This window comes from Cavia porcellus, unplaced genomic scaffold (genome assembly GCF_034190915.1).
Source record: "Cavia porcellus strain 051 isolate PalLab524CR breed Dunkin Hartley unplaced genomic scaffold, mCavPor4.1 scaffold_14, whole genome shotgun sequence".
Classification (NCBI taxonomy): domain Eukaryota; kingdom Metazoa; phylum Chordata; class Mammalia; order Rodentia; family Caviidae; genus Cavia; species Cavia porcellus.
The window spans coordinates 66,088,639-66,100,545 of record NW_026947497.1 but is presented as its reverse complement, the minus strand read 5'-3'; the positions used below and the strand labels follow the sequence as shown (position 1 = coordinate 66,100,545).

The following is an 11,907-nucleotide window of genomic DNA, read 5'->3' as shown; positions in this document are numbered from 1 at the left end:
GTTACTGTAGGAGGCACTTTATTGCGTGGGATGGGACTGTGGCTCACTCCCCTCACACTGCAGCGGGAGCTCAGCGTGCACGGGGAGGGACACAGGCAGGCACTTCTCATGAGGGCCAGGGCCTGGAGGGAGGATGGAAGCGGTGGAGGCCAGGCTGGCACCAGCACACCGATCTTTCCCAAGAGCCAAGGCCGGCCCTGGGCGGCAGTGAGGAAGGTGGTGCCTGGGGTGGCGCGGCCCTCACACATTGGCAGGGCTGTAGCACAGCAGGTGGAGCTCCAGGTTCTGGTCCCAGTGGCGCAGCAGCAGGAAGAGCCCTCGGGCAGCAGCCTTGAGCGCGGCCAGGTCGAGGCCGTCGGGCAGGCGCTGGGCCCGCAGCCAGCAATCGGCCTTGGCCGCTGTCAGCTCCCACTCGCCGAAGGCGGCTGCGCAGCGGTGCTCCAGCCACGCGAGCGCCACGGCCGTGGCCCAGCTGCGGCCCCGCAGGTCTGTGCCGCCCGGCCCGTCCGCCCCCTCCGAGGCCTCGGTGTCGGAGCCCCGGCCGCTATCTGCCTGGCCGGGGCCTTCGGATCCTGAGCTGGGCGTCGGGCTGCAGGAGGCCGTGGCACTGTCGCCCTGGCCCACCCCCGGGCCCAGCAGCGCCCAGGGCGACGCCACCGAGGCGGGGCTGAGACTGCTGCGGTGCGCAGCGAAGGGCGAGGCACGACACAGACGCTCCTGCGGGATGCGCACTGCGGCGCAGAAGGGCGCATCCAGGCGGAAGCAGCCGGTTGCCTCCTGCAGCCGCACCTGAGGAGAGAGGAGGTGGGGGGACAGGCAAACTGGACACGCCAGCCCAGGCCCGGCGACCGGCCTCCCTCCACCTCCCGAGTCCTCACCAAGGGCAGGTAGTCATGGGCACTGCCTGCACCGCGGCCCTCGCCGGCCTGGTCCGAGTCCGGGCTGCTCTGGTGGTGGCGGCCCAGGCTGAGCCTGGAGGGAGGCTGGGGGGGCGCGCGGCGAGGGCCCCCCGCGGGCGTTGTGGGCTCCCCAGAGGTCAACTGGGAGTTGCCACCGTGGTCCAGGTCCCGGGTGTCTGCAGAGAGCCTCTCTGAAGCCCCATGGTGGGGTTCAGCCCCGTGGTGCCCCACTCTCCCCGGCCCGTGGTACCTTCAGCGGGGACAGCTGTGGTCAGAGATGCTGCAGCCACTCCTTGGGGCCCTGCCAGCTCTGCAGGGATCAGGAGACAGGTCTGTCGGGTGCACAGCCAGCGAGGTGACTGCCGCTCGAGAGTCTGCAGCAGGTAGAGCCCACTACCTACCTGAGCTCCGCACCTGCAGGGCCTCAGGCAGCACCTCCCTGGTGGCAGCGTCCACAGCTACAGGGCAAGTGAAGCAGGAGGGGGCCAAGCTGACCTTGCTCGTCTGTAGGGCTCGGAACAAGGACCTCCGCGCCTGGCCTGTGAATCAAGCAGAGTGCTCACTTGCTATGGGGCTGCACAGGAGCATCAGAGCACCTGTGCACTTCCCAGGCCCCAAAACAGCTCAGACGCCCCAACTTCAAGAATGGGTCAGACTGGACACTTAGTTCTCACAAGGACAGGCCACCTAGGAAGTCAGGAGTCTGGGCTCCTTCTGGGATCATTGCCCGGTTCCTTTTCCCCTACTCTTCCAGTACTATCCCATAGGACTTCCTCGGTGCATGGAAAATGTTCCGTATCTACATGAATACATGGACCAGTGTGATAGCCACTAGTGACATGTGACTATTGGACACTCGAGTGTCCAGGGACAACAACTCGGTCTGAGACTCTGTGTGTGTGTGTGTGTGTGTGTGTGTGTGTGTGTGTGTGTGTGTGTGTGCGCGTGTGCGCGCACGCGCACGTATGTGCACTGTACTGGGATCAAATGCAAGACCCTGCACTAAACAATATCTCCATCTCTTTTTTTTTGTTTGTTTTTTTTTTTAGTTTATTTTAGTTTTTGAGACAGGGTATTACTATGGTAGTTCAGACTGGCTTTGAACTTACTATGTAGCCCAGACTGGCCTCCAACTCACTGTGATCCTCCTGCCTCAGCTTCCTGAGTGCTGGGATTACAAATGTATGCCATCACACCCAGCTTCCCAGCTCTTTTACTTTTTGAGATAGGGTCTCACTATAAGCTTGCTCAGGCTGGCCTCAAACTTGTCATCCTCCTGCCCTCAGCTTCACAGGAAGATGGGAACCACAGGCACTCACCTGCATGCCTGGCTTAATTTCTTGGCAATGTGGTGAGCCACCTCAAATCATTCGTGATCAGAATGAGGAAGCACATGATCCAAAGAGACCTCTAAGCCTCGGCCACTCTGTCCCATGCCCACAGGCCCTGACTTGGCCCACTAGCAACTCACTTCGGTCAGCCACAGTCTCAGCCCCTCCTCGGAGAGCCAGCTGTTCATTGTCCCGAACCACGGAGGCCGCTGTCAGCCGGTGCAGAGCTTGGTCCCAGGCTGCCTCTCTTCCAGGGGGCAATGGAGGCGATGGGCCATCCTTGGGCCCCCACAGGGTCTCGAGCCCAACACCCACCTCCCAGCACATAGGCTGCTGCCCACACAGGCCCCGGATCACCACATGGCAACGGGGAGCCTGGGGGGGCAGTGGCTCAGCCGGAAGGGCTGACACCTCACAGGGGGGCACAGCCGTGAACAAGTAGGGTGGCTCCATCAACATGTCCCAGTCCAGGGGCCCGGGGGAAAGCAGGTTTCCTGGGGGAGGAAGCAGCTGTGCTAAGGGCAGTACTCGGGGGCCTAGGCCCCAAGGCTCCTCGGTGTCAGGGAAACCATCACCTCACCCAGCCCTTACCTGAGTCATCCAGGCCCTGACCCAGCTGCTGGGCAGGCTCTGGGCCAGCCCCATCTGGTACTGCACTCAGAGATGGGTGCCGAAGGTGGCCAGGCACTGGGTTTGCCCGACCTGGCGGAGATGAGAGACTTCGGCCGGCCAGAGCTGCTCTGCACCGACGGCCCAACACCTCGGCACTCAGGGCTCCTGCCTGCTCAGGAGATGCAGGGCCACTGGTCAAGGAACACATAGTTTCTGGGCATCATCCACTCACATGCAGCTGGCTGCATGGTCCTTGCAATACCACCTCTCTACTCCTTTCCCACTTAAGGTTGATGTTTGTCTCTCTGTTTTTGCTTTTTTTTTTTTTTTTTTTTTGTGGTACCGACGATTGAACTCAGGACCACACGCTCGCCAAGCAGGCACTTAATGCCACTGAGCTAAATCCCTGTCCCTTTTTGTTTGTTTTGACCGTCTTTTTATTTTTTTGGTACTGGGGATTGAACTCATGACCTTGCTCTTGCCAGACAGGCACTTGTGCCGCTAAGCTAAACCCCTAGCCCCTAGCTAGCTTCTGCTTATTCTTCCAGACATGGTTCCTACTTTCCCTCTGACAGAGTTAGCTGTCCAGGCTCTGGGCTCCATGGCACTGTGCCCTGGTTGCTGCATGTTGTTATGACTATAGATTCATACATCTATCACCTAGCTAGACGTACTAGTCAAGACTGCAGCAGGTGGTAATAAATCTCGCTGGCTACTTGGATAAATGTGGGCTGAATCTTACCTTGAATGAAGCTTGTGGGGGTGCAGGCAGTGGGCAGGATCGGGTGCCCACGGGTTCCCCCCGGGCCAGGCTGCGGAAGCCCTGCTGAGAAGGGGGATCCAGGGGAAAGGTCCCCTCTGGGGAGCCCGGGCCCTGGGAGCCTGGGGACTCGCTGCTCCCCATGGAGCCTGGGCCTGGCTCGGGGCTGGCTGAGCAGTGGGTGAGCACGTACTGCTCCCGGATGTAGGAGGACTGGAAAATGCGGCGCCATATGGCCGGGTCGGAGGACGGGTTGGGTCCCGGGTCCGTGATGGGGTCTGTCAGAGCATCCGTACCTGTTGGGGGGCAGGAAAATGGGCCCCAGCCCGCCCTGCCCCTCCCCTCCCATTCCCCTCTCCAGCACAGTCCCACATGTCACTGGGGCACTCACTGTGCTCAGAGTCCCCGGCAGCCCATGGGTGGGACACCTCTGCTGACACAGTGCCAAATGTTCCTGGTGGCTCTGAAGTCCCAGTGGGCTCCGTGCCAGGGCTGGCGACAGATGGCACCTCCTCTGGGGACAGGAACACGGAGCCACCGAAGCTCTGCCAGCCAGGCTCTTGGGCCTACGAGGAACAGCCCTGAGAAACCACTTGATGGCAGCTCCCACTGCCCTGCTGAAACAGGGCCTCTCGGTGGACGGCATGGCACTAACCACCAGGAGCAAGAGCCTAGTACTGGGGCTCCTGGCCATGAGGATGAGCACAGCCACTTGTGCAGGTGAGTTTTGGGTCTGCCTGAGCTTCCTGGCAGCCAGATAAAAAGGCAAACAAGCTATTATATGGCTCTTACAGTACAAGGGGAAACAGCACACTTAGTTCTTCTAGGTAAATACAGCTTTTCATTTAGAAAGAAAAAAATGAACGTTTCTCCAACTCCTACTATGGGTGAAGGATCCTGCTCAGGGCACAAAAGGTGGAAACTTGGAATGCAGCAACCTCACAGGGAGGAAATGGGCTCAGAGAGGTTACAGGCCCGGGCTCGTCAGCGGAGAAGCCGGGACTGGAGGTGACTCCTGGGTTAAGTTCATACCCACTGTCCTGCATGTCACAGGGAGTGTGTTGAGTAGTGCTTTCCATGGGCCACTGTGTGAAGACTGAAAAGCATCTCAGTAAATGCTGGAGTTGCTCAGTGGTAGCCGTGAGCTTTAAGCAAGAAACAAGGGCAGTGCCTTACAGGACAGCTTTTTGCAGACTTGAGGAGAGGGGCAGGATGCACTGCCGGGGTGGGGAGGGGGTCAGAGTACACATCTATGGGGCCTTAGAGGTTAATAGAGGAGTTTTTCAAGAGAGGAAGTTGCTGAAGCTGCAGAACCGAAGCCCTGGCTAGGCATACCTCCACGGGGCGGGTTCGGAAGCCATCCACCCTGAAGAGTGCACAGTAGCCCAACAGCTGGTCCCCAGGGTAGAGTGCTGGGATCTCCCGAGGGGTGAGCAGGGCCTCCACGGTGTCAGGCACAAACCAGTCCACAGAGACATCGCTGAGAGCGGGCTCCAGCGCCTTCCGCACAGCCTGCACCAGCTGTGGGGAGTGCGGGAGAGGGGGGGACACACCAAGAGATCAGGAGTCACAGGCAAGGCAAGCAAGCTGCTCTTCTCTGAAGGGACCTGCCCAGCCCTGAGCTGATAGGCAAGAGGACTGGGCTGGGATAAGAGAAGAAAGGATCTGGGAGGCTGAGTCAGTAGGATCACAAGTTCAAGCCCAGGCTGGGCAACTTAGTGAGACCTGCGTCAAAAATAAAAACTGGGTTGGAGATGTAGATCAGTGCAAAGGCCCTGGGTTCAGTTCCCGGACTGGGGGAACGAGGCTAAAGCAGGGTGGGGTATGCTGAGTGCTTGGTTCTCAGGCTTGGTCTGTCTCCTGGCCCAAGCTTTGCCCAGTGGATGGGATAGGACCTCCACAGACAAGGTTCAGTTCCTATGACTGTCCCACCCCATCACCTTCACAACACCCCCAGGTCTTCCCCTGCCCAGCATCTTGGGAGAGGTGGGAGGGACCCAAGCAGGGAGAAGCCCCTGGGAGGTTACAAGAGCCCAGCCCCATGAGAGTCCCTTTCAGTTTGGAGTGTGGCTTGGGACAAGGACTTCAGACGGAGCACAGGCTGAGTGCTCACTCACCGTGGGCTGCAGCCTTTCCCCGGGCCGCAGGAAGTGGGCACTGCCCCTGCTGAGCACTGCCAGTCCCTGGAGCAGCTGGCAGCAGGCGGCTCCCAGCCCAAAGGTGAAGCACCTGGCAGGGAAGGCAGGCAGCTGTGACCTCTGAGAGGGCCTGGGGGCTCGGTCCCTGGCACTTGACTCTGCCCTCTGCCTACCTGGCTGAACCCCGGTGCCACCTCATAAGCTCTAGGGCTTGGTGGGTGGTGGCAGCCCCAGGCGAGGCGGCGGTGAGCAGGAACAGCTGCCGAGGGTGGGCCCTGTGCTGCGGCTGCCCCAGGGCCCAGTCCAACACGGCAAGCACATCTGGGGGACCCTGTGCTGCCTGCAGGGTGTCGATGCTCTCGCAGATCAGCTGCACAGTGTCCTGGAGAGAGGCCCAGGCTGGGTGTGACACGGCGGGGCCATGCTGAAAGGATCCAGGCAAGGTCCCCAGCCCAGGCCACACTCACATCGCTGCAAGGCCGGCTCTCAGGGAACAGTGGCTGCAAGGATTTCCCAAACACAGTCAGGTTGACAAGCGTCTGAGAAGGGAGGGACTTCACGGCCAGCACAATGGCATCCTGGAGGAGGAGGAGAGGACAGCCAACTGCTCACTGGCTCCGGCCAGGATAAAATGGGGTGCCAGGGAGACCAACTCTGTGACTGGGCCGCTGAGTGTGACTGGCCCTTGGAATCTGGGAACCACACACTCCAGAGTATATGAGAAAAGAACAGTGGAGGGTGGGCGTGGAAAGATGGCATCCTCAGGAAAAGAAGACCCTGGCTGCTAGAGGCTGCCCCGTGCTCACCTGCGACCAAGCACCCCACCCAAGCCCGGGGCCATCCCCAGGGAGCCCCACGGGCCTTGTGTGCTGTGCTGCTGCCATCCAGCAGGAAGAGCAGCTCCCGGGTAGCTGTGCCCAGGTGTCCGGGACTGGCGCTCAGGTCCGGGCAGAAGCTCAGCACCAGCACTGGGTTCAGCAGGATGTCCTTGTGGAAGCGGCGCTGGAGGAACCACACCTGGCGGGGAGCCCCAGGTCAGCCTAGGGGAGCTCAGTGCAGCTCAGTCCAGGTCACAAAGGGACCTGGCCCTGAGGCCCCTTTCTGTGCAATCCCTCCCAGAGCACGTTTGGAGTGGGCTGGGTGAAATGGGGGTGGGTAGGAGGCCATGTCCTGCTTATTTACACCATACCTGCGTCCTCCCAGTCCCCCCGGGGGGCAGAGGATGCACCCAGGCCCCACCACCACCCCATCCCGATAATACCCATCTGCCCTCTGGGCTAGGCCAGGGTGACTGCCAGGAGAGATCTTGCTGAGAAAAGAGGCCCTGCCCCACCCCAGCAGGAGCCTGTACCTCACAAAACACAACTACCACCAGCACTGGGGCCACAGAGCCCAGGCCGGAGCCCCCTAGCCCTACCTGCCGGTCGCCATCACTGTCCTGCCGCTGCAGCCTCTGGAAATCCCGGCGGGCCCTCACCTGGGCTTCGTATTCTGCTGAGCTCAGACTGCCAGCCTCCAGCATCAGGTGTGGCTGGTGGGGCTCTGAGATGGGGGACACAGCTCTGTGGAGAAATCCGCCCCCCCCCCCAGCCCAAACGTCTAGCACCTCTCACAACTGGGGACTGAATACAGGGCCTGGCACTGCTCTGTGGATCCCCAGTCCTGATTTCTTAAATTCTAAAACTGGTCTCACCAAATGGCTAGGTTGCCCAAACTGGGCTTGAACTTGTGATCCTCCTCAGCCTCCCAGAGTGCTGGCATTACAGGCATGTGCCACTGTGCCCAGCTCAGTCCCTCTGTTTTAAGAGGTCCAAGCAGGCCCAGGGGCCCTGCACCAGGGACCCATCCTCACAGAGGGCTCCGCCTAACCGGCATGGGGCCTAGAAATCTCCATGTGTAAATGCTTCCTGCGAACCGCATGGCCAAGGCTCTCACCACTGGGGTGCAGCAGGATCTCCAATGGCCGGTCACATTGGTGGCGCTCGGCCAGTGTGACACAGATGGTGGCCGCAGAGCTGGCATGAGGGGGGGCGTCCGCCCGCAGGGCATGTGAGGGGCTCTCCAGGCCTGAGGGACAGAGGCAAGGTGGGGTACCGGTCACTCTGCCCCAGGCCAGCAGTAGGCACACAGACACTGCTTCCCTGAGGACAGTGGCTTTGGACAGGGGTTGTGACTCGGCTCAGCTGTAAGTACCCACCCACCTGCCAGCAGGCAGGGCCCGGTCACCAGCATCTCGAAGGAGAAGGTATAGGGGGCAGGGCAGCGGGCAGGGCCTGAGAACACGTCTGGAGGGGCAGCGGGCTCCTCCTCGTGGATCAGCCCTTCCTCCTGAGGGCTGCCCACCCCGAAGCAGCTGGTGGGGCTGGAAGGGTTAAGCAGGGTCACTCCTGAGGCCCCCTGCTCTGATGGCTGACTGTCCCCACCCCCCACCGCTCTCCCTCACCCTATCCAGCCCCCAGGGCATCCTGCCGAGGCCCCCTCACCCGCACTACACCCAGAGTAGCCAGGGAGGGACGAAGAGAATCACCATAGGCCCAACCTGTCGTCACAGAGCCCCGGAGGCCTGGGGGGCCCTGGTGGGCCTGGCGGGGCCAGTGGGGTGAGTACGGTGGGCAAAGCCACACGCAGCACCCCATCGGGCCTGGAGGGGAGCTCCCGGCTGCTGCTCAGGGTCACTGTCATGGTGCCAGCCGCGGCAATCAGGCCCGTGGGCAGCACCAGTGTGGACCGGGCCTGGGCCAGATCCAAGACAAGATGACCTGTGATGGAGCACAGGAAAATCAGAGGAGGGGGCACAGAGGAGAGGGGAAGACAGAGCCGGGAGCAAGCACAGAGTCGGGGGGATTCCCATGGCTGGCAGGACACACTGGGCATGCGGCACAGAAACGAGATGGGTGATGGTGGGCGAAGCGGGGTGATGGCGGAGGAGCCAGCTATCACCAGTGGCCAAGAAGAAGCGGACATACCCCTCCCCATGGTCTTGAGGGGACCACACCCTCTGCCTCTCCTCCCCTGCCTGCCCCTTCCAGCTCAGCCCGAGGCACTGATCTTAAAAGACCCCCCCCCCCCACAGAACTGTCTCTCTGGCCAGGCACCCCCTGTGCTCGGAGACTCCCTCCTCACAAACAGCAAGGGCTCCCAGTGCCCACCATGGGGCCTCCAGGGCTTTCTGCCTGGGAGGGGAACAGCAGTGGGAGGTAGCTTAGAGGGTGCAGCACCCCTGCACACCAGGCACCCCTTTTATTCAGGTCCTAGGTTTCTGCATTGCCTGCGACAGTCATCCGGCCCTAGCCCAGCTTTCTAGCCCTACCTTACCTCACCTCCCCACCAGAAGCGTTTGTGCATCCTTTTGAGGAACACTTACTGAATAAAAAGAGAAGAAAAGAGGATTGGGGATTTAGCTCTTTGGCATAAGCACATGCCTTGCAAGCAGGCGGTCATGAGTTCAATCTCCAGTACCGATAAAAATTAAAAATAAAAAAAAATTTTTTTAAAAAGGGAAGAAAAGGAAAGGACAGTAGGGAAGGGATTCCCATGGCCCTTTTAAATTTTTAAAAAGGGAAGAAGGAAAGGGGTTTCCACCCTAGCCAGTGCAGGCAACACTGCATCAGGCTGGGAAGCTCAGCTTTGCTATTTCTAACTGCGCCCTTTGGCAACTTTCTTAGGAGACTCAGTTTCCCCATCTGTAAAATGGGGAGCACGATAACTACTCATTAGAGACTGTGGTGAGTGTTAAATGGCAGAACCTATATGAAATATCTGAGGTGTAAGTAAGTGAGCTTTTGATATTATTCTCATCACCACAGGGAGAAGGGAACCACACACATGTCACACATCTAGAGTCACAGCAGGTGACAGCAATCCCCAGGCTTCGAAAAGGGTAAATCACCATACCCATGAGTATGACCTACTTAGGAACCTTTCCCTCCTTGGGCCAAGCCTTCTCCTCCCCCTCAGCCACATGCTGGCGCCTCTTCCTTCAGGAACATTCCTGGGGCCTGAGCCCACAGCTCTCTCTTGCCTCTAACCACCTGCGGGGCCTCTGCCAGCTCTCAGCACCCTAGACAATCACTGCGCTCAGGAGCAGAATAAAATATGAATGAGGAAGAGATGACCCGGTCCCGCGTGGGGCTCGGCGTCCCTCTCCTCCCGCACAGGGCCCTTTTGTGCTGTGTTCTGCGTGAGGAGGTGGACCTTGGAGGTGACCAAAGCTCTGTCCTGAGATCAGGAGCTAATGCTTCAGAGGCAGACAGGTGACCACGACTTCCCCTAGTAAATGTTGAAATGAGGTGGGGAAGAAACTGGGAGGGCAGGAAGACACATTAATTATTTGTGGTGCAGAAGGGAGGGTTTTCTAGGTGAGACCTGCAAACGTGGGGGGTGTGCAGCGCTGGTGGCACCCGGTGTGGGGGGCTGGGGTCACAGCCCAAGGGTCAAGGCCGGGGCTGCACTTCATCCAGGAAGTTTGAAGCCTAAAGAATGAAGAACCTGGGCTGGGGATTTAGCTCAGCAGCATAAGCACCTGCCTTGCAAGCAGGTGGTCGTGAGTTTGATCCCCGGTACCAATTTTAAAAATTTTTTTAAAAATTTCTTCAGTATAAGAATGAGGGACGTGAGGGGGCAACTATGGGGGCAGGAGCGCTCCCTTGGAACTTTGGAGAGCCAGAGTCCACAGGGCAGCAAGGGCCCGTGACGCCCAGCGAGTTGGTCCACCAGGGGGCCGGGTGCGGATGCGGGTGCGAATGGATGGATGAGAACACGCAGGGCGGGAGCAGACGGAGGGGTGGGAGCCGAGCGGGCGCGGGGCTGGGCGCGCCCCGGACTCACCCACCCTGCGCGCAGCGGCGGGGAATGGACGCCCCCGAGCTGGGCCCCAGCGCGCGGCAGCAGGCGGCCTGCGAGCGGCGCCGGCTCTGCAGCTGGAAGGACACGCGGCGTCCAGCAGCCTCGGCCTCGAAGCCAGACACCACCTCGGCCTCGGCGAGCGGGTACACGAAGACGCCTGCGGAGGGAGGCGGGATGCATGCGGGGCGGGCGGCCGGGAGGCGGCGGCGGCCTCCGCCCGTGCGCGTGCCCAGCTCACCGTCCACGGGCTGCGGCTGCGGGTTGCGGTAGGTAAGCCGCGCCCGCAGGCTGAGGCAGGGGCCGTTGGCGCAGGCCCGGACCCAGGAGTCCGTGAGCGGTAGCGGCGTCCAACTGGCCGGGCAGTAGAGGCCGGGCATGGCGCTCCGGCGGGGCTCCCGGCTCGTCCTCGCGCGTTACCTGGGACCCCGGAGCCGCGCGTTAATGATTAACCGGGCTGTGGGCGCTGGGTCCCCGCGTGGGGGGCGCAGCTGCTGGGCGCCGCCCCCGTAGCCCGCGGCCCCCAGGGGCTCCCGGCCGCCAGCTGTCGGAAGATGCGCGGGTGGGGAGCAGGGTTTAAAGGGCCTGCAGCTCCCGGAGGCGCGGCCCGGCCCGGCCGGGAGGGTGCGCGCAGCGGCGCGCTGCAGGCTTCGTCCGCGGTGGGCTGCGGAGGGAGGAGAGGTCGGGAGTCGGAAGGAGGGCGCCTCGGGGGCCGGGGCCGGAGAGGCGTCCGAGTCAGGGGAGCCCGCGATGCGGCTCGAGTCGCCGCCGTCTGCGCCCCGGATGCTGCGGGCCGGGTCCCAGGGTCGCCCCCTCCCCGCGCGCGTGCCGGCCTCACCGCCACTGCTCCGCGAGTCCCGGGCGTCGCGACCGCACCCGCTCGGGGACCCCGCACCTGCACCTGCACCTGCAACCGGGGACGCCGGCTCGGGACTCCCGCTGCGGCCGCTGCGAGCCGGGGCGGGGCGCGGGCCCGGCGACGTGGTCCCGCCCCGCGGCGAGAGCCGCCCCTCCGCTCCGCCCGCCCCGCCCTCCCGCAGCACCCCCCACCCCACCCCCACCCGCACCCCGGGCTCCCTGCCGCGAGACCCGCACCGCACTGCAACGGTTGCGGCCCGGCCACCACACGGCCGCGGGACCCGGGCCTCCGCGACTCCACCCTGCCGTCCCCGGAGAGGTCGGGTATTCTGGAGCCTGCAAAGCTCGCTCTGCAGCGACCCCAAGCCTGCACCTTCCCCGTGCTGCAGTGAGTCTCCCGCCGCGCGGGCACGGCAGTGCTGTCACCTACTTTGGCATGATGGCTGTGACCGCCTGGTTTCTGCGTT

At 61.9% G+C, this 11,907-nt stretch overlaps 1 protein-coding gene across 8 annotated transcripts; it reads right to left on the bottom strand.

The window, feature by feature from the left end:
* Position 1: 1 nt before the first annotated feature.
* Positions 2-10,962, bottom strand: Vwa5b2 (von Willebrand factor A domain containing 5B2). Of its 8 annotated transcripts, none has more exons than XM_063261137.1 (19): positions 10,824-10,962; positions 10,572-10,742; positions 8,268-8,499; positions 7,942-8,102; positions 7,676-7,807; positions 7,158-7,282; positions 6,602-6,757; positions 6,208-6,318; positions 5,914-6,122; positions 5,720-5,831; positions 4,938-5,123; positions 3,994-4,168; positions 3,585-3,898; positions 2,822-3,011; positions 2,371-2,724; positions 1,301-1,438; positions 1,150-1,209; positions 879-1,090; positions 2-789 (listed from the first exon to the last, which is right to left on the bottom strand). In XM_063261137.1, exons 1-19 carry the CDS (start codon positions 10,960-10,962, stop codon positions 241-243), a joined length of 3,726 nt encoding a protein of 1,241 aa, XP_063117207.1. In that variant the 3' UTR covers positions 2-240. The 8 variants fall into 8 exon arrangements, with proteins under 8 accessions (XP_063117207.1, XP_063117208.1, XP_003476966.2 ...); XM_063261138.1 differs by having other exon boundaries at positions 879-1,075; XM_003476918.4 differs by having other exon boundaries at positions 8,280-8,499.
* Between the last annotated feature and the right edge of the window lie 945 nt (positions 10,963-11,907).

Coding starts and splice junctions, on each gene's coding strand:
- Vwa5b2 (XM_063261137.1), bottom strand. CDS start 10,962: ATGCCCGGCCTCTACTGCCCGGCCAGTTGGACGCCGCTACCGCTCACG. Junction 5,124..5,719: donor GGGAAAGGCTGCAGCCCACG/GTGAGTGAGCAC, acceptor CACTCCCCACAG/CTGGTGCAGGCTGTGCGGAA. Junction 790..878: donor CCCATGACTACCTGCCCTTG/GTGAGGACTCGG, acceptor CTCTCTCCTCAG/GTGCGGCTGCAGGAGGCAAC.